This window comes from Bidens hawaiensis, unplaced genomic scaffold, assembly GCF_021521415.1.
Source record: "Bidens hawaiensis isolate Kalapana, Puna unplaced genomic scaffold, B.hawaiensis_p1.1 tig00019448_1, whole genome shotgun sequence".
Lineage (NCBI taxonomy): Eukaryota > Viridiplantae > Streptophyta > Magnoliopsida > Asterales > Asteraceae > Bidens > Bidens hawaiensis.
In genome coordinates, this window is record NW_027492956.1 from 258200 (window position 1) to 280940 (window position 22741).

Sequence of the window (22741 nt, forward strand, 5' to 3'; positions counted from 1 at the left end):
TACAACGACGTCGTATTGTGATTTGTAGCTATAGGTTGGGTTTGTTAGGTGTAATTTGGAGATCTAACGGTTTGATTGGATTGATGAATCAATCGTGTGAATTTGGAACAGTCAGTGATTCGATTTGGTTGAGTAGAGTTACAGTTATGGTGTATGACCTAATGTTAGTTAAGATTGATTAATTAATTGTGATTAGTGTCTTACATTACATACCACTACGGCACTACCTAGTACCTACCAGTCTACCACCATTAGATACTCGCTTTTAATTAATACCTAACCAAATAATACAATTACACGGGATACACCGGATAACAAATTATGCTGCTGTCTCTTTTTAAATGACAAAACCGATCATATTAAAAACAAAGTTATACTCTTTTAGTGTCGATAACTCTTTTTATATATGTAGTAGCTTTGATGGTTAAGGAATGCATCGAAATGCGTCAAAAACAAAATGAACGAAGACTTGTTGATTCTCATAACGAGATTTCTCGTGCTAAAGATAGTGCACATACCCTCAAACCTTAAAATTTTGCGTGCTTCACTTCTTCGTCTCTTTAATGTTGTATTGTCGGAACCAACGCTCGCTACTGCCTCATGAGTCATGGCATTTTCTGTTCTGTTGTAAGTAGGTCACTCAAAAATCAAAGACAAATTGATATTATTTAGTTTTGTAACCTAGATTATGTCTGATACGTGCAATTTAAATAGACATGTTTAGTTTAATCAATTTCTATCATCTAGGGAGATACAACCATTTATTGTTCATCTAATTATGGGTTTAACACGTGCGTTGGTTGTCTTTTAACATAGCTGGCGCGTATTTTACACGTTTTTGCGTCTTTAAACGTCTTTCACATGTAATTTATCATATCTCACGTATATGATATAGTAACCATATTTCACGTGCATTAATTTTATAATCATCAAGGCCATTTCCTGTGTAAATAACATATTTATAACCTCTTTTAGTTAAAAGAACTAAATGTGTTATGTTGGGGAGCCAATATCTGTAGTTTACAAAAAGAAAGAACTAGAACAATGAAGCACGCTAGGGATGAGTTCGGTCGAAAATACCGATCCCGAAAATCGCCAAATCTTGGTATCGGTACCGGTACCGAAATATTCGGTTCGGTACCGGGACGGTACCGGTATTGAAGGTAAAAATTCGGGAAATACCGGTACCGTACCGTACCGATCGCGAAACTCAAAACTTTGGTACCGATTCGGTACCGAAGGTACCAAATCGGTACCGATTTCGCTACCGGTGCCGGTACAGTATCGGTACCAAGTACCAAATGTTCATTCCTAAAACACACGTATTAAAAGACCACTCGTGTAATTTACTCGCATTTAAATAAATATATATGAAAATAATATTATTTATAAACGAATTAAAATACTTCTAAATAACTTAACAAGAAAAGTTACTTGTTGCAACACATATCAGCTTCTTGAACCATTGGTGTTACGCCAAGTAAATTGTTACATGTTTATCAAATAACCATAAAACTCGTGTTTTTTATATATTTTCGAATATCATTTTCTTGTGTTCATTAAAATTAACCGGACCACTCCATCTTTAATAATAAAACAATTAACACAACAATAAAATGGCAGTTACAAATACTTTTCCTACTGACATGTTATATAATTGAAAGTATGCAACTAAACATAACTACTTTCTAAAAATAGCTGTGCACTTGTGTTGCTTCATTGAAATAACATCTTGGTCATGAAAAATAGACAGGTATAACACAATGATCAATCAAAACATACAAACATTATATTACATAACATACGTGTCTCTCAACACTACTTAAATCATAGTTTTATTCTTTAATGTTTTAGTGTTTGTTTTCTATAGTATTCCAAAGTTGACTTTGTGCACTAACACACTAAAGAGTCGAAACACTATTTTTAAAAAGTGATTTTCATACACGACGTAAGATACATAAGTTAATTCACTATCTTTACCATTAAACTAAGCTCGACTAATGAATATTTTAACCCAGTATTCGATTTCAAACCAAACACTAAAACCCAAACTGAAACCCTTTAAAACTAAACCAAGTTATATGTAATGGAATACTCTATCCCTTTATTTGTATCCCACCTTGTTCGGATCCTCATCCATTCTTCTTGTGCTGAGGTCATTAGGTAATCGATTTTCCGTCCTACGAAACCCAATTTATTTAACACCGGGGCCCAAAACACACTTTTCGGACTATGGATTTTCCTACTCCTATAACCCATTACCAAATCAAGAACACTGTACCTATGACACACGAAATGCGAATCGATGCACACCCATCTTATTTAACATTCAAGTGTTTAGGTCTAAAATTGAAACCTTAACCAATTTCGAATTCAGTTTGTTTCATTTTTTTTTTTTTGCTTTAAATAAGAAAAATTCAAACCAAGTAAACCAAAACTCAAACTGATAACATTTAACCTTTTTTAAACAACATTTTTTTCCCGAGTATACATAACAACATTTTTTTCCCCGAGTATACATGTAATGGTATTTCAACCGTCCTCAGTTATTAAACGCTTTAGGTCTTACTCGAAAACCTTACGGAGGCGGAAACCCCACCAATTAGAGCTGACAATTCCTAACATCTACAACACACGATTAAACATGTTTAATAAAAGTACACTATGTAAATTTATATTTTTCTGAAATAATTTAAATCAGTAGGTTATGCTTTATCATTTATCATGTTAGTAAATGAAACAAATAACTATGCCATATAAATAAGATATATAAAATAGTTAAATAAGTTGCATTTACATTTGATATGTTTGTTAATAACGTCGTCTATAACCTGTTTAATACATTAACACATGTTTTTCCAGCCCTATACCAACAACGGGGTAACCCTAGATGTGCAAAAAAACCCCGAACCTAGAACCGGACAAAAACAAAAACCAAAACAAAACAAAACCCAGACCCGGTTTTTAATATCCGAACCCGTACTTGATCTTACCAGTAGGGTACAGACAGAGTATGCATTTAAGTATCAAAACCCGTACCCAGTGACGAAGCTTGAGATTAGTCACAACAGTGACCGAAGTCACAGTGATGCAGAATATCTCCAAATTTGAATTTTGATTTTTAATATCTTTTATTATTTTATGTTTATCTTGTTTTCTAGTTTATCTTTTCCTTGTTTACTATAAGTAGGGATCCTGATTATTTAGTTTCTTAGTTTTTGATATTGAAGTTTAATGTAAAAGAACATTGTTCTTGGAACCTTTTGTTCGATTTTATCATCTTTGTTAATCATGAGTCTCTCGAGCCATTGATCGCTTCCAAACTGCACATTTACTCCCCGTCTTTGAAAAAACTCGTCCTCGAGTTTTGTCTTCGGACCCAAGCCATCTGGATCAAAAGGAACATCAACGCGCTCCTTATTTATTAACTTCATGACATGCCCCAACAATTCAACTTTGCAAAACGCCTTGCGCGACTCTGAGCGTATACCACCCCGATTGAATGTAGCATTAGAATGGTTCATGTTTGCTCTCAACTTTACCCACTCAACTAATTGAACTTCACGAGCCGCCTCACCCGACTCTAAACTCGCACCACCTGGGTCTATTGGGTTGTCGGGTCTCTCCGTCTTCAAAAAAGACTCGTCCTCGAGTCTTGAGAACGTCGAAAAAATCATTGACAACCCGAGATAAATGACCGGCTCCTTTGTTCTTGTTAATAGATAACTTGAAAATCTTTAAAAACAAACTTGAAAACTTCAAAGACAAGCCACCGGATTCAAAAGGAAAATCAATCACGTTCTTACTCAACGACATCACGACCCTCCTAAACAGTTCAACTTTAAAAAACGCCTCGCATGACTTTGAACATATACCACCCAGATCGAAGGGAGGATCAATTGGTTTTATGTTCATTAGCGATTCAAAAACTGATTCAACATCTGTTTTTAAATCTTTGCCATAATTTAAACCTCTAGAACTGCAAGAATTCTGCATATTAAAACCTTCATGCCCACGTATATTTTCACCATGAAAGTGATTGCATTTTCCAAGTAAATCATTAGCATCCAAATTAATTATTTTATCTCCTTCCTTATACATGAAAATCATGCAATCTCTATTTTTGTTTGTATCCTTATTTTTCTCCATTTGAATATTCATTCCATCATAAAACTCCACATTCATCGGTAGATTAGTCATAGCACCTTCAAATTGATATCCCGATAACTTAGAACCAATAATTAATCCATTCTATTCTTTCGGCATGAAAGACGGCTCAACAAAGGCTGTCGCTGGAACACCGGTCACCACCACAGAACCTCCATTAATGGACTCCAAACAATCTTCATTGTCACTCCCATTATCACCGAATGTCTTATCACCACACATGACCACCATATTTTCTTCCTCATCCTCATAATCGTCATATATGGGTGGGGACGCATAGAAAAAATCAGCGACGTTACGGTGCTCCTTCTCCCTAGAATACTTGGTTACATGAAAATCAACTATGTCTTCATCGAACCTCGGTTCTTTATCAAACCTCAATCCGTCTTCCGACAACTCATGATAGATTGGTTCATAGAACCAAGGTTGGTGACGGCCAAACGGATGCTGCTCTCCGTCGCCACCTTCATCCCAGACGACGGGGCTCGACTAGGTTTCCGCCTTGCGCATCTCCCGTTGTAACTTGAGATCGCGGACTCGTTTTTGGAGCCGTTTGATCTCTTCAAGATCCCGGACTCGTTGTCGGAGACGTTTAATTTCTTCAAGATCGCAGACTCGTTGTCGGAGTCGTTCGATCTTAAGATCCCGCGGGTCGGGATGGATTCCACTGCTGCCTCTTGCAGTGACTCTGCTAGTAGAATACCAATCTCTACTGTAGGCACGTGAATCAAACATACTTATGTCGTTGCCTCTGGCTGCGAATCTACGAGCAAAATAGTATTCATCATCACGTCGAGCCATTTGAGAACCAAAAGCTCTGATACCAAATGATGCAGTTTGGAAGCGATCAATGGCTCGAGAGACTCATGATTAATAAAGACGATAAAATCGAACCAAAGGTTCCAAGAACAGTGTTCTTTTACATTAAACTTCAATATCAAAAACTAAGAAACTAAATAATCAGGATCCCTATTTATAGTAAACAAGGAAAAGATAAATTAGGAAACAAGATAAACATAAAATAATAAAAGATATTAAAAATCAAAATTCAAATTTGGAGATATTCTGCATCACACAGACCTAAAAATTTTCGGTTCGGGTCGCCGATCCAGTTTGGGCCGGGTCAAACAATATGATATCTAAATCTATATTTTTTTTCATTCATACAAATGATTGTTCTTATAATAAAAAATAATAATAAAAACTAGATAACTTTTTAACCAACAAAGACCTAAAATATTTATAATAATGCGAGAGGAACGGTGCGGTTACTCGATGTTGCAGCTTGTGTGGTGTCTCTAAGGTTGAAGGCGTTGTCTTTTGTGTGGTGCTAGTGGTCTCCAGGATGGTGGCCGACAACGGCAGACGACGGTGTGTGCTTAGTGGTGGCCGGTGGTCTCCACTAATTAGGTAAGGCAGTGAATTTGAGTTCTGAATAAATGGTAGATTGTTTTCAAACCCTAACCCAATGACAATCCCCTTTTTTTTGTTGTTGTTGTTTAAACAGTGTATCATTATTACAAATTAATAGCCCTCTTCATTGAGTTTTATAAAAACAAAGCTTTTAGTATTCGACTATTATTTGTTTATAAAAATATGAGGTTTTATACACATAAAAAAATCAAACACTACCGGTAGCTTTTTGGAGAATACATCGGGGGTGACCACGTTCAATACCTATAAAAATTTTCAAACAAAAATTGCGAAATTTACCTATTAACCGAAAAAAACGAGCAGTGACTGGGGTCACCCCTAGTCCCCATAAAGCTTCGCCCTTGCTCGTACCAGAATTGGACCAGATTTGTACCCAGAACACTCGAACTGGAGTGGGTTTCATACCCAGAACTAGGTTTTTTCAATATCTGAAACCGAGTTTTTTCAAATTCCCAATCTACACCCAAAAAATACTTGAAAAATACCAAAAATAAAAACATGCAGCCTGTTAGACAACATCCAAACACAAACCTGATTCAATCTTGAAACCGAATATTAGAAAAACCCAATTTATGCATCTCTATTTAACCCACGAGACTCAAACCTACGAACCTCATCTAGCACATGAGATTTAACCATCATCATCATCATCATCAAATCTAACGGATTAAAGGGCTGGCTGTGTTTGTCCTTTTGTAACCTGCCCCGTTAACCTAAACACACACTCTCTCTCTCATCCTGAAACCAAACCAAAACTTTTGGAAGCTCCTCTCATGATAATAATATCTTTCTTTCCTCTCTCAAATTAATCGATCTCACTCTTCTCTTTCATCCCCAAAAACCTAGGGTTTTTGTTCCTATCCGCACCATTAACCGATTCGCACCGTCCAATCGTCAATCCATACCAACCTAGCGTTTGCAGATCTACAATCACTCTGAATTCAACATGTTTTGGCACCTCACAGCTCTTTCTGCTTCTTCACCGGTACGTTACGATTAGTCTATTACACGATTTGTCTTTTATCTACGTGTGAATCGTCAATTGATTTGGTTTGAGATCGATTCTGTTGTTTTGGTTGTGTATAGCGTGGTAGTGATTGTAATTGATAGGTTAATTAATTCATTATTGGAGTTGTTAGACCTTGTAGCTATGTGTAACTTGTCAATTGAGCTGGTTTGATTTTGTGTTGATTTTGGAATCGATGCTGTTGTTTAGGTTGTGTATAGTGTGGCGATTGTGTTAATTGATAGGTTAGTTAATTGGTTGCTGGAGTTGTTATGCTATGGTGAATTGGTGATTGGTGAGATGCTGGTTTGGTTTGTGTGATTAAGGATGTAATTGATGGTGATTTGTTTTTGATTTGATAGTTATGTAGTTAAGTTAGTTATTTAATATGTGTAACTGTCTAAGCTATTTAGATAGTTATCAATGGTAATGAACTTGATTGAATTCGGATTTCAGAATAATTTAATTTGCGTATTTACTCTGTGCTTGAGTTGTTGACTTCGGATTGTGTAGTTCACGGAAGACATATTTAACACAATTCGCCTTTTATCCATGTGTTAATTGTCATTGTTTTGGTTTTGTATTGATTTTGAAATCGATCCTGTTCTTTAGGTTGTGTATAGTGTGGTAATGATTGTAATTGATAGGTTAATTGATTATTGGAGTTGTTAGGAGCTTGTAGCTATGGTGAATTGGTGAGATGCCGGTTTGGTTTGTATAATTAAGGATGTGATTTGTTATTAATTCAGCAGGTTACTTATGTTAGGTATTTAATATGTCTAAGCTATTTAGAGAGTTATTAATGCTAATGAACTCGATTCAGTTGAATTCGGATTTCGGAATAATTTAATATGCATATTTACTGTGCTTGAGCCGTTGACCTCAGATTGTGTAGTTCGCGGAAGACATATTTAACACGATTCGTCTTTTGTCTGTATGTAAATTGTCAATTGATTTGTTTTTGTTTTGAAATTGATCCTGTTGTTTTGGTTGTGTATAGTGTGGTGATGATGTTAATTAGTAGGTTAATTAATTGATTATTGGAGTTGTTAAGAGGTTTTGGCTATGGTGAATTGGTGATTAGCTGGCTCGGTGAGATAACGGTTTGGTTTGTGTTATTAAGGATGTGATTGATGATGATTTGTGTTTAATTTGATAGGTTATAAGTAGTTAAATTAGGCATTTAATATGTCTTAAGCTATTTACAAGAGTTATTAATGCTAATGAACTCGGTTGAATTCGGTTTTTGGAATAATTTAATTTGCATATTTACTGTGCTTAAGCCGTTGACCTCGGATTGTGTAGTTCGCGGAAGATATATTTAATACGATTCGTCATTTATCTATATGGAAACTGTCAATTGATTTATTTTGATTTTGTGTTGATTTTGAAATTGATCCTGTTGTTTAGGTTCTGTATAGTATGGTGATGATTGTAATTAGTAGGTTAATTGATTAATTATTGGATTTGTTAAGAGGTTATAGCTATGGTGAATTGGTGAGACCCCGGGCTGGTTTGTGTAATTAAGGATGTGATTGATGATGATTTGTTTTTGGTTTGATAGGTTAAGTAGTTAAGTTAGGTTTTTAATTTGTCTAAGCTATTCGATAGTTATTAATGTTATTGAACTCGATTGAATTTGGATTTTGGAATGATTTAATTTGCTTATTTATTGTGCTTGTTTCGTTGACCTCGGATAGTCGGATCGTGTAGTTCGTGGAAGACATTTTTAACATGATAATCATGTTTAATTAAGAAGGATAATCTAGATTAATAGTGGAGCCCAGGTGAACTTAGTAAGTGAAAAATGAAATTTAGAGTGTTGTTATTTATTAGGCTTTATCTTGTGTGTTATGCAAGGGTCAAATCTCAAATGCGTCAATCGATCTTACAAAATTGCATCGAGCCAGTTTTATTTTGTCTTGTGTATTTTTAACACTGTTTACTTTGTTTTAAGATATGGTTTATGGTATGTTTAGGTTGAGTCTATCTTGGACAAGGAAGGTTTCACATTGGAGGAGCTTTTGGATGAGGAAGATATTATTCAAGAATGCAAATCTTTGAATAGTCGTCTCATTAACTTGTAATTTAATTTTTATCTTAGTAATTTATTATTTACATTATGCTGATGCTTTCCACGTTGAAGTTTAGTAAGTTAAAACTGCAAATAGAATGACAAGAATCTTTGTTAATATTTAAGAGAGTGCTTGTTTTTCAGCTTGCGGGACAGAGCTCAGGTTGAACAATTACTGAAATACATCATAGAGGAGCCTCAAGAGGATGCCGATAGCAAACGTATTTTCAAGTATGTCAATTGCCATTAAAACTTTTAATATAATAATATTATTGTTTTTTCATTAATTTTGGATATTCTTGTCATATACAACTTTTGGAGCAAAATTGGCTCTTTCTAATAACTTCTGTACATGTTTAGGTTCCCTTTCATTGCTTGTGAGATCTTTACATGCGAAATTGATGTCATCTTCAAAACTTTAGTGGAAGAAGAGGAGGTATTTTGAACTTTTGAGTTATATCTAGTATTTATAAGCAGTTAATGTGGAAAAATATCGGACCGATATCTGAGGTATCGGTTATCGCGGTGGGATATTGGTAATTTTAATATCATGTAAAATTCATACATATAGCAATTTAACATTAATAATTCAGTATATTCTCCTACCATTAACAAATTAACCTTTTGCAACCTGCAAAACACTCGATCGTAGCAAATAGGAACTGATTAAGACTTAAAACACTAACATTGAACAATAAAAATTGATAATTAAGACTTAAAACACTGATATCAGGAATATCGCTGATATATCGGTCAAATATCTGTCAATATCGCCGACATTATCGGCACCGATATTCTGATCGATATTTTACGAAGGGACCGATAACCGATATATCCCGATGGACCCGATATATCGGCAATATCGACCACATGGATTGAGTTATTATATAAGTTCCTTACCATTACATTCAGTCTAACGTGATGTCCCTCTTTCAACCACAAATTTGCAGCTGATGAATTTACTTTTCTCATTTCTGGAACCAAATCGTTCTCATAGCGCCCTGCTGGCGGGGTATTTCAGTAAGGTATGTTCTTTATTGCTAGACATTTCTTGCATTGAGTCCTGCTAGTATTATTACCATTATTGTTGTTATTTTCTATTATCATCTACCATTGTTTTAGATAAGTTATGTGGTGTTGTAGGTTGTGATATGTCTCATGTTGCGGAAGACGGTTCCACTTATGAATTATGTTCAAGTGAGTATAGTTTTTCTATGCTTGGTGATGTATTTTGATTCATGCTCTGCTTAACTATCTCTACAAAGAATCAATATACACTCAAAATAATTATTTTTTTCTTAATATTACAGCCTTTACTTTCATTCCTAAATACACATTTTTTTTCTGAATCTATCATCACACTTTATTAAGTTTCAAGCTTCTCTACAATTAGCACCAATACTAACAATTACATTGATAATACTAAAGAACCTGTATTTATTTAACAATTTTACATGGAAACAGGCCCATCAACAAGTTTTTCAACAGCTGGTTGATTTGATTGGAATTACATCAATCATGGAGGTTTTGGTAAGACTTGTTGGTGCTGATGATCATATGTATTCGGATTCGGTGGATGTGATGCAGTGGTTAACAGATAGCAATCTTTTGGAAATGATTGTGGATAAATTGAGTCCATCAGTGAGTACAACCTCATATTTAATATATGTACATTAGGCATGTAAATGAACCAAACAAACACAACCGGGGCATGCTCATGTTCGCTGGTTTAACTTTAAACAGTCAAACACAAACAATTAAATGAACAGTGTTTCTTGTTCATGTTCGTTTGTTAAGAAAATGAGTGTGTTCTTGTTCGTTTATGTTCGATTGTTGATAGTAAAACAAATAGTTCACGAATGTTAGCAAACAAACGAGCGAACATCAATATGTTGGACCTGAAAATTAATAAAACCTCTAAGTTTTTAAGTGATGGTATTTTATTTTCGAGAATCTCCAATAATTTATAATGGCCTATAAGTATTAATGAATATTAAAACAAATCAACATAAATGAATGTAAACAAACGTAAAAAACGAATGTGAAGGTCGTAATCGAACTTTTTGCGACCATAAATGAATGAACAAGACATGTCTTCATGTTCGTTCATTTAACTAAACGAACAAAGTGTTCATTTTCATTTGTTTATTAAATGAACGAACATAAACAAACTTCCCGCCTAACGATTCACTGAACGTTCGGTTCGGTTCACTTACATGCCTAATTACATATTTAATTATTTACTGTTTTGTATATTAAATGCATTTTCGAACTGTTATTCTTTGAAATTGTTTCAGAGCACTCCTGAAGTACATGCTAATGCAGCAGAAACTTTATGTACTATAACTAGAAACATGTCATCTCCACTTGCCTCTAAAATTTCTACCCCAAGGTTTGTATGATGCCATATAATGGAATTTCTGTTTATTGCTTTATAATTTTATATGCTCTTTAGAGTATGTGATATTTAAGGTTTTCTTTTCTTTTTATTTTTACAGTTTTGTTTCAAGGATTTTTGGTCACGTGTTGGATGATTCACATTCAAAATCTGGACTTGTTAGCTCATTGTGCGTTTGCATATCTTTGTTGGATCCAAAAAGATCGGCTCCTTCGCCCCCCTTTTATTCTTTTCGAGGCCAACATATATACGAGGCACCTGTGAAAGTCAACCAGGAGACTGTAGGAGCAATGCTACCTAAACTTGGTGAGTTTGTACATGCAATTAGGCCTGCAAACGAACCTCACGTTCAGTGAACCGTTTAGTGGGAAGTTCATTTATTTAATGGGTTGACATGAACAAACTTTTCTGTTCAGTTAGTTAAACGAATGAACATGAACATGCCTTTCTTTCATTTATGTTTGTGAACGTTCATTCATTTGAATTCGTTTTATGTTTAGAGTTTGTTGTTTACGTTTGTTAACATATTCATTGAAATTAGGGACATTACAAGTTAGTCTAGATCAAATAACTTTTTAGGCCCAACACATTGTGGTTCACATTTACTTTAATTAGTTTTAGCTTGGTTATGTTTGCTCAGTTATGATTGTTCGTTAACAACGAACAAACATAAATGACCACAAACTCGCTCATTTTATTAACGAATAAGCACAGACAAGAAAACCCCGTTTGTTCAACTGTTCGTGTTCAATCGTTTATTCGGTTAAAGTTAACGAACGAACACGCACATGGGATTGATATTCACAGTTTCTGGTAATTATGTTAATTGAGATTGGTTTATTAGGCACATAACGGTGTATGATTTTTTGATCACATGCTAAATGTTTCAGGTGACTTGTTGATGTTATTGAATGTGTCACTAGATGACAAAATCTTGCCAACAACATATGGCCAGTTGAAACCGCCTCTAGGAAAGCATCGTCTAAAAGTTAGTTTACTCGATGTCTTGACCTTTTGACCTGTGTTGACTTTGAGTTAGTTGATATGCTGACTTTGAGTTGATTAGACTTTTGTTATTCTAGCTAGCACACTTGTGTTAGTTAATGGTGTGTGTAAGAATGTTAGAATAATGAAAGTCTTAAGTAACTCAAAGTCAACATACTAACTTGTTGACACAGGTCTAAATTGCCACCTCATCTCTCAGTGCACTTTTAATATGGTATTATCTGCTTGCAGATTGTGGAGTTCATTGCAGTTTTATTGAAAACCGGGAATGAAATTGCAGAAAAGGAATTAATCAGCTCTGGTACTATACAAAGAGTTATTGACCTTTTCTTCGAGTAAGTCAAACGATTAACCATGGATTAATATGAATCTATATTCATTTGATGTCATATTCTAACAGTTCCTTTTATTATTAACTGATGAAGGTATCCATATAACAGTGCTTTACACCACCACATCGAGAGTATAATATTTTCTTGCTTAGAAAGCACAAACAATACAATCATTGACCATCTGTTTCAAGGCTGTGGCTTGTTGACCAAGATTCTTCAAACCGACAATAATCCCGTCCTTTCTGGAGAACCTAATCAGGTATAAGTGTATAACTGTTTCACTTTATGTTAAATAACAGATAATTTTTAAAAATTTTTGATAATATATATGCTTTTATTCATGCAGCCTACGCTACTGGCTACTGGAAGAAAGCCACCCCGACTTGGAAACCTTGGACATATTACTCGTATTGCCAATAAAATCATGCAGCTAACGAATACCGATACTCGCATTCAGATACATGTTCAGGTGTGTTGCTATTTATGTAATGATTGATTAAAAGATATAAACTATTAAAACCATGCTTGCTGGTTATATCTTTCTGCATATTATTTGTTCTTTATGTAATAAAAAACGTGTTTTGTGATTTAGGAAAGTAGTGAATGGAACGAATGGCAGTCTACAGCTCTACAAGAGCGGAATATGGTTGAAAATGTGTACCGATGGGTTTGTGGGTACGCTTCCATTTTATTTTATGAGTTATTCTTAGAATATCTGTGTAAACTAAACAAGCATAAGCCTTAGGCTTGTAAACAAACCGAACAGACGTGAACAGGAAAATGAGTATGTTCGTGTACTTGTATGTTCGTTCTTTCACGAAGATGAAGGAACAAACATAACTAAACATAGACGAACTGACATAACTGAGCTAAAACCAATTAGAAGTAAACGTGAACGTGTTAGGCCTAAAAAATTATTAAAACTAACGGGTCTAAAAAATTCCAATGAATATATTAACACAGTAAACTATCAAACTTAATCAAACTTAAAAGTAATGAACATAATGAACGCAAACAAGCAAACATAAACAAATCGAATTCAAATGAACTAATGTAAACGAGCGTTCATGATTGAGACATGTGCTAAGTGAAAAGAGACTTTTGTTCATATTCATTCGTTTATTAAATATATGAACATAAACGAACTTCCCGCCAAACGGTTCACTGAACGTTTACGTGCCTAATAAGCTTTATTGTGCTTCAACTTTTACGTTAATGTGCTAAATAACACTTTATTTTTTATTCAAGGTGCTAATATCTGTTTAACTTAATATGTTTATATTTACAGTCGACCAACGTCACTACATGATAGAAATAGGGATAGTGATGAAGATGACATTAATCATGACCGAGATTATGATGTTGCTGCTTTAGCAAATAATTTAAGCCAAGCATTTAGATACAATGTTTATGATAATGACGAAGGTGTCGAGGTATTGTACAGGCGCTTTTATACTTTCTTCAAAATTTATAGTTCGGTAATAATATATCTTTTTTCTGATTGCAGGGACACGAAACTCTTGGTCAAGGTGATGAGGTAATAATATTATAATCAATGAATCCGGTTTGAATCTATCTAGGAAGTAGTTACAATTAACTAATATCGATACATGTATATTTATTTTTTTATAATTGTTGAGATGCAGGAGGGGTATATAGATGATGAATCTGCTGAAGTTGTCATATCATCTCTAAGGTTGGGTGATGACCAAGGCAGGCAAGTTTCAACTTTCAACGGTCCATACGGTCATGTTTTTAATTATTTATCTTTTAATGCGTTTGTTTGTAATAGCACGTTAATCATTTACTCATTGGTTTCTTGAACAGTTTGTTTACAAATTCAAATTGGTTCGCATTCCAAGACGATAAAATGGGTGACACACCAATGACCGCCACGTCACCTCCTGAAATCATGGACGAGATTAACTTAGATGAATCTTTCCCGGGTAAAGACGATGACGTGGTGGTCGGTTTAGATGAGATCAATTCTAACCCAACTCGAAGCCCAAACCCGTTCAGTGATGATTACGTTTCAAACGAGAAAACAAGCGCGTCCGATGCTGACTTTTTCAAATTTGAGTCAACCGACAACGAAGACCTGTTTGCAGACCGACCCATGCCCGAATGGGTGGGATGGAACGAACCCATTGTGGGGTCGGGAGTGAATCCGTTTGAAGATTACGATAGCACTCCTAATCTCGACATCAAGACTCCAGTGGGGGCGGGATCGGTTCAATCCAACGGGTCAACACCTTCTATGTTTGAAGAAGATGTGGAGTTTGTGGGGGTGGAAGTAGACGGGTCTGAAAAAGCGATGGATAAAGCCCTTAAAGAGGGTGTTGTGGGGGAGGCGGGTGCCCTAAAAAGAAAGATTACACCTAGTGACGGTGAAAAGGAGACTGATAACGAGTCGAAAGAGTTTAATGATAGTAATTATTGGCGGGTCGATCAAGAGATTGCGGTTTCTGAATGAAAATGGTGTGATGCTTTTGTGTACTAAAGTGGTGTACAGTGAAGTGAAAGTGAAGTATAATTTTGTTGAAATGGACATAGTTGTGTAGGTCTTGTTTGAAATGTTGACCATGTTATTAAAATAATAATTATTATTATTTTGACTTTTTATTGTTTTTCAGGGTCTTGTTTCTAGTTATATTTGACTGATTATAGGGAGGTTTGATTCCTTATTTTGTAACAAATTATACATTTGGTACTTTTTTCTGGTCATTAATCTCTTCATCTCTCTTTTTTGTGTTGGTTGCTTTCATGTTTGTGCTATAAGTTTAACAGTTTTTGTTAAATATTTAAAATTGTTATGATTAATGTGAAAAGGTTAGAGGTCCGGACCCGACCCGGCGGTTCCTACCCGGAACTGATCCTACCCGCGGGTATGGACCGGGTCTTGGGTTTCCCTCAGAAACTGGAACTGGAACCGACCCGGAACCAGTGGAACCGGTTCCACCAATACCCGGTCAAAACCCGGTTGTACCCTACCCGAAACCCGAAAAAAACCCGACGGAACCGGTCAAAACCCGGTTAAATACCCGACTATACCCGGAACCGGTTCCTACCAGGACCCGATTTTGACTTTTGTTGACTATACCCGGTTCCGGTTCCTACCCGGTTTCGGTTCCTAAGAATACCCGGTTTGTGCACCTCTAGAAAAGGTTAGATTCATACAAATGTTTTACTTGTATTATTTGTATTGTAACACCCACTACAAGCATGATATAAGTTTGCTTTCACTGTCTTGTGATTTCATTTTTGCCGGGGCTTTGGGTGTCACTACTGTAATATTACCACCGCTAATGTGCACTTAAACCAGCAAGATGTAGACCGTACAATGTGATGGGAATTCGGTTAGTGTCGGTTTTTTTAGTTATGATACCGGTCCTTGTTATGGCAACAAAAGGATAACCCAGAAAACAAATTTTTGATGTCTAGGACATGTCATGTGTTTAAAATTGATTGAAAATCATAAAAACGAATACTAGTATCGGTTCTGATTAATGGTGTGAATGTATAATTTATGGATAATGTAAAGTGAATAGTAACTTCACTCCGAAGTTTGCTAAATAATATAGGGATAAGAACATGAGTAAATGGTCTGAGAATGAAATTAAATATTTGTTCTTATGCACAAAGATCTTCAATATTTATAATTCTTATTGTTGATTAAGAATCACACTAACTTTTTGTAATAAATCAACTAAAATAACAATCCTAAGAGCATTTCCTCTTTTAGTCCATCCTAAGATATCACTCACTCATATTAAGAAAAAACTGGACTCAAACTTGGGTGTTCACTTCATTGAATAGTAATGAAAATGCAAACTTTAAGGAGATAATAAATGTAGGGCGAAGATCGGACAATTGCCTCCAATGCAGGGACAGATTTGGGCGTGTCTGAGGTGGATTTCGGGCGGGGAGGGAAGGGCGGGGTGGAGATAGTCTAATATCAATGGGTCTAGACTATAGTCAATGGTCAGTTAGTATGGTTATATGTGTTTAACAAAGTTCAGGGGGCTTTTATGTCATTCAGTAAAAGTCATTTAAAGGGGTTCTGGTTAAGTCTTCGTTACTTATGAAACTTTAGGGACTAAAGGTGGATAATTCATAGTTGGGATGCTAACGTTCGTTATAAACTGGGGAATTATGGTTACAACGGATTATTCACTCATTTTACTCAATATTTTCACATATATCCACCTTCTCTAACTCTCTACCCTTAAATTACAAAAATCTATATGGAGCAATCAAATCCCATTCCTGAATGGAGAATTAGGAGAACGTCACGAACAAACATGGAGCTACGAAGAAGTAACGTTGACAAAGGTCTGGGTCCATGTTTCCGAAGACTTGGATCCCATGGACCAAAAACTGTTAGGTTTTGGGCAACGGGTTTTCAATTATTTTGTGTGAGGGAGGATCAACATATCGTAACACGGACCAACTATATTTGAAATGAGAAAGTATGATGACACAAATTAACGCTCGTGATAAGCACACGCTAGAAGTGAAAACGAAAGTTAAAAATTGATGGAATTAGGAATATTGTTTTTATGTATTTTTTTTATTATTAATTAATGAATACGTATTGTTTAATAAAATAAATTTAGTTAAGTTATTGTAATTTTAATTTCTATTTTTATTGAGAATTTATTTTTAGTTTTACATATTGTCCGATATTATTTTAACTTTAAAATAATTAGGATTTGTATTCTAAAAATAAATCAAAAGGGGAAAAACTAGAGAGAAATGGGACGGCAGCATGCTTTTGGGAATAAATGAAAAGAAACTGGGAAAAAGTGGAAAAGGCTGATATGGAATGTGGGATAAAATGAGGAAACATGGGACGGCACCATGCTTTTGCTTCGATCTATGTTAATTTGTTAGAAGTTGCTCAAGTAATACATAACCGATTTGAATATACATATATTAAAAGAGCATACATATCGCCACTGTCTTGCTTTCACATAATGAATGCTTCTGCATTTAGTATAATGTCTAATATCAAATTATGGTTGATTTGTTTTGAGAATTAAGTTGAAAGGGATGTTAAAATACATCTTCGTATTGTTTTTCTTCTTCTTCTTCTTCTTCTTCTAAGTGAATGTAGTTAATAGGGTTGTTTATCATGTTGGTTATTTTTATGAAGATAGGTAGCAACTTTTTTCAGAAACATGTTTTGTAGATTGGTTCAAACTTAAAAATTTGAACAACGAACCTCACTTGGTTTGCACACATGTTATGCATAAAAATATATGATGGGTAAAAAGTGGCATTTAGACTTAAATCTCTAACGCACTTTCAGTGTCTCGTCGTGAATAATATGAGAACTACACGGTTTTGCATACTTGAATGAGAGAAATTCCATAACGAATAACCTCATACGAAGTTCTCAATCCAAGTATTGTCATTCTCATCATCTCTACCATCTCTAAATCCAAAATTATACTATAAAAGCATTACATTTTTTCTATCTTTTTCAATTAAATAATATTTTTTAATATCATCATCTTTTCTCTCTATTTCACTCACAACCACTTTCGACAAATATTAAAAGTTTATAAAGGGGTGAACAACAGTTTTTCAAATATACAGAAAAATCACTGCATTTTTCTCATCTACTCATAACTGGGGTGTTCAACGAATCGAATTTCGAATATTCGAATTTATTCGAATCGAATTAATCGAATTTTTAAATTTTGAAGCTGAATTCGAATTCGAAATGGATTCGACAAATTCGATTCGAATTCAAAATAGCTCATTCGAAATTCGATTCGAAAATGTAGTTCGAATTGGAATTCAGTTAAAAAATATATTTCAATTTCAAAACCACTATAGATTTGAGTTTTTTAAAAACAAAAAGTACAAGTCTATAAAATAAATATATTCACATCCTAAATATTCAAAATGGTAATGTTCAATTACATTGATTATTAATCAAAACGATAATCTTTCAATTTTTAATCTTATAACTTAAAAAGATTTATGTATACAACTTTGTAGAATAGTAACTAAGTTTCAAGTTTGTTTCAATTAAGTCACTCATATTTTATTTTATCTCAATTAGGTCACTCAACTTTTAATTTTGTCTTAATTAGGTCACTCAACTTTCAATGTGTCTCAATTAGGTCACTTAACTTTCAAATTTAGCTTAATTAGGTCACTCAACTATCTTTTTTACGTTCATATTATATGTTTATAAACAACTTAAATGACATTAAAACCAACACTTTTTTATTTTTTATCAGTAAATGTATCACTTACGATAATATGGTAGTTGTCCTTCTCATTTTACAACACAAATTGAAATTTAAGTGACCTAATTGAGACAAATTAAAAGTTGAGTGATCTAATTGGGACAAAACAAACTATGAGTGACTTAATTAGAACAAACTTGAAAGTTGGTTACTATTCTATAGTGTTTTCCCTTTATGTTTTCATAAGTATGCATATATATAATAAAAATAAAATGTATAATTTGAATTCGAATTTCAAATCAAATCGAATTTAAAATCATATATTCGTACTCAATTCAAAATTCGATTAGTAAAGTCGAGTTCGAACTGAATCGAATTTGAATGATTGAAAGTCGAAATTAAACCTTCAAATTCAAATGCGAGTCGAATCGAATTTCAAGTTATTCAAGTCCGATTCGAATACCGACCACCCCTACATACAACACCCTAAACCACTACCTAAATTATAAAAACTACACTTACAAATTTGATAGTTAAGATATGAATGCTCTAAGCTTTATGTAAACAAAACAAACAATATTGGCCTGTAGAATAGATTCAACAATACACATGATATATTAGTTCCACCACATACCCGAATACTAACTTAAATCAAGACAAGAGACTGCTTAGATATATTCAAGTCCATATTATCCTTTTATCATTCATTCAAAAAAAGGTGTTAAGAGGCAAAAAACCAGGTACATGGCATAAGACAACCCTCAAGGATGTCTTGACTTATTCTCTATTGAAAAGTTTTTATGATTCATCCTTCATATAAAGCTACAAATGGCCCACTTTATGCTCAAGGATGCTTTTGTTCAAGTCCATGGGCCACCAAAAAGGCCCATGATGCTGACCCATTTTAAAATATTCTGAACAAGGAAAATTCAAAATAAATAACCTACTTTAATAAAATCATAACAATGCTCTAAATTTCTAAGTCCCAAACAAAATAAGTTGATTAATAATAAACTACTCATGAACAAAGCCTAGACTCTAGAATGCCAACATTTGGACTCAAAGATTTCTTCATAACATAATTACCATCCATAGCCCCCTTCTGTCTCATCTCCACAACCTTCCTGTGAGAGTTTGAATGCAAAGACGGTACGAACGTCGGGCTTGCAGCCGGCCGGTACTCTGGGAACAGCCTGCCCGATCTGTACCGGACCCCACAGGCGTTACACAGCGTTTTTGGGCCCATTGGTCCTTCCCGCCACTGTGGAGTTTTCGTTATCTCACAATGGCTGCATTTCCTGACTTCGTTAACATCATGTTGAGGATTAGGAAGCCGTCGCCTTTTTTTCTGCACCTTTTGCAACGGAAACTGTTGGAGTGACTTTGACCATGAACTTTCAGTCAAACCTGACCGTGAATGGAGATGTGGGCGCTTGGTTCGGGTCCTCACGGGAATGGCTATTTCGGTTCCAAACGAGACGGACTTTCGGCCTGAGCTGGACGTGCGGCGTTCAAGGACCGAATCAGGGCTCGGCGCTTCAAAGGATTTTGGAATTCGATACAACTTATTTTCTAGTGAAAATTTTGTCGGTTGTGGTTGTATTTGCAGTTTTGGGACTTCTTTGTGAATAAAAGGTTGGAATTTTGGTTCATAAGTTCCTATATTCTGCACAGAAAATTCACAAAAAGTATAAATATAAGATTATAAGAACAAGAACAATAAGTAAACATGTTTTGTGTTGTCAAATCCAGCCCGTTTAACAAACAGTTCGTGTTTGTCTGGATTGACTTGTTTAACCCGTTTACATAAGCAAATCAACCCGCCAACATGTTCGCCTACATGTTTACAGCCCGTTTAACCTGCTTATGACAACTTTTTAACGTTTAACAAATGGGCCATGTTTGTTCAGATTGACTTGTTTAACCTGTTAAGCTAAGCAAATCAACCTGCCAACAAGTTTACGAGCCGTTTAACCCATTTATGACAATCCTTTTAACACATTTAACAAACGGGCCATGTTTCTTCAGATTAACCTGTTTGACCCATTTAACTAAACAAATCACCACATCAACCCGTTTAACCCATTCATTACAACCCTCCAACATGTTAGCATACAGGGCATTTATGACCCGTTTATTACAACCCTCCAACCTGAATAAGTGGATAACACACTTACAACTTGCTTACAACCCACCAGCCTAATCGACTCGTTTAGATAAATCAGTTAAACAGGTCATGTTCAAGTTACATGCTTTAAGACACAGATAAAACAAAAAACATGTGTCCTGTCCGGGCTCAACAATTGAACCCGACACAAGCACCCTATAGTACAAAGAACACTTACAGAACCACCACATCCCGCAGAAGCACCAAATCCAACGGGTGGCAACGTCTCCCGCAGCAGCACCTCAGACGGAATAGGACCGAATTTAGAAGCCCAATCACCGGTAAAGCCGTCTCCATCCAAAGGCTCCACTGGAAAATCCAGAATATTATCAATCCAATCACCCAAACAATCATCATCTTCAACACAGACCCCATGACCATACCCAGCAGCACTTGAACACATCTTACTATTATTATTATGCTGGATTACAAACCAATTACAATAAACAATCAAAATAAAACATATTATGAATTTTGCACGTGGGTTTGTCTTGTGAAAGAGGCTAACATAACATAACATAACACCAACCAATTAAAACTTATATACAGCATTAAAGGATAATAATATTCCAAGATACATGTTTATCTTGTAAGGGTTTAATTATTTATAATGCAAATATGTATACCTAATAATTTCTTCTTTTATTTTCTAAAGCCCAAATTGAATGAATATTAATTTGATTAGGGCTCATAAACCTTAAATTAGCAAACCCTAAAATCTTATATTATTATATAAATTATAAAAAATAATAATAATAATTGTTGTCGGAGACAAAATCTTTTGAATACTTTCCGCTTATTTTCCCTCTTAATTCGGATTAATTTGAAATTAGATAAACCCTAAAAAAAAGTCAACAGTCAACAGTCAAAGTTTCCAATTCAAAATTAACAACAAAACGGCGTCGTAACGGAGACGCCGCCACATATCAAAACGACGTCGACCCGAATTCAAAATTAATTATCAAACGGCGTCGTAACAGAGCGGGGCCGTTAACCAAAACGACGACGTAGGGATAATAATAATAATATCGTGAAACGACGTCGGACGGTTCAATAAAACGGCGGTGTTGGGATAAAACGACGTCGGAGGGTTTAAAAGAAGGAAACCCTAAATGTGTTACCTGTGAGGCCATGGCGGATTACACCATTCGAGTTTTATAAACTTTACAGTTACTGTGGGTTTGTGAGAGAGAAGAAGAAGTAAATATTTAGGTTTAAGAAAGAGAAAGAGAAAGAGAAAGAGAAAGAGAGAGAGAAAATGGAGGTAATAAGAGAAGTAAATATTAATAATAATAATAACAATAATAATAATAATAATAGGGGTGAAGGTGCATGGGAGCACATGGAGGTCCGCGTTGTACCTGATCACATTTTATGTTACTTAATTGTACACACTATTAAAAGGCTGCCGATCCTCTCACACCACCTTGGATCTTCATACATCACATTTGGTTCTGTTCGTTTCAAGGATTTGGAAGGAATTCTAAAGAATGGGATTTTAAATCCTATGAATTGATATGTTCGTTTCATTAAATGAAAGAATGGGAATGAAAACTAAATCCCATCAAATCTCACATTTCATGGGATTTCAAAATCCCACCTATTTTAAAGGATTGTTATGAAAAATAAAACGCCTTCAAAAAAAAATTCAAAAAAATTAATAAAAAAAATCATAACTCAAAATAAAATCAAAAACGAAAAATGTAAAAAAAACTAAAACGTTTCCTTCGTTGTCCTCGTTCTTCAAAAAAAAAACCCGAGAATGAAGAAGATTCCAATTCCAATACATATTAACCAACCAAGCACATGAAAGAGATTCTCAAACATTCCATTCCAAATCCAACTACAATTCCAAATCCTTTAAAAAAAAGTCCGTAAAACGAACGGGCCCTAAGGCTCGCATTGGACTATATGGTCGTATAGCACCTGAATAACATCAGATTGTGTCGGAGATT

The 22741-nt window shown here is 34.8% G+C and overlaps 2 protein-coding genes across 3 annotated transcripts; one reads left to right on the plus strand and one right to left on the minus strand.

Annotated features, from left to right (window-relative positions):
• Nucleotides 1–6445: 6445 nt before the first annotated feature.
• Nucleotides 6446–15116, plus strand: LOC143558393 (uncharacterized). Of its 2 annotated transcripts, none has more exons than XM_077047239.1 (18): nucleotides 6446–6586; nucleotides 8587–8690; nucleotides 8826–8912; nucleotides 9042–9117; nucleotides 9632–9706; nucleotides 9825–9878; nucleotides 10146–10322; nucleotides 10979–11073; nucleotides 11180–11385; nucleotides 11970–12067; nucleotides 12316–12419; nucleotides 12510–12675; nucleotides 12763–12885; nucleotides 13009–13091; nucleotides 13705–13849; nucleotides 13924–13953; nucleotides 14057–14133; nucleotides 14244–15116. In XM_077047239.1, the coding sequence occupies exons 1-18, from the start codon at nucleotides 6548–6550 to the stop codon at nucleotides 14887–14889; spliced, it is 2385 nt and encodes a 794-aa protein (XP_076903354.1). In that variant the 5' UTR covers nucleotides 6446–6547; the 3' UTR covers nucleotides 14890–15116. The 2 variants fall into 2 exon arrangements, with proteins under 2 accessions (XP_076903354.1, XP_076903356.1); XM_077047241.1 differs by having other exon boundaries at nucleotides 14063–14133; nucleotides 14244–15115.
• Nucleotides 15117–19633: 4517 nt separating this feature from the next.
• Nucleotides 19634–21919, minus strand: LOC143558398 (GATA transcription factor 11-like). The gene is made up of 3 exons (XM_077047245.1): nucleotides 21908–21919; nucleotides 20965–21207; nucleotides 19634–20294 (listed from the first exon to the last, which is right to left on the minus strand). The coding sequence occupies exons 1-3, from the start codon at nucleotides 21917–21919 to the stop codon at nucleotides 19638–19640; spliced, it is 912 nt and encodes a 303-aa protein (XP_076903360.1). The 3' UTR covers nucleotides 19634–19637.
• Between the last annotated feature and the right edge of the window lie 822 nt (nucleotides 21920–22741).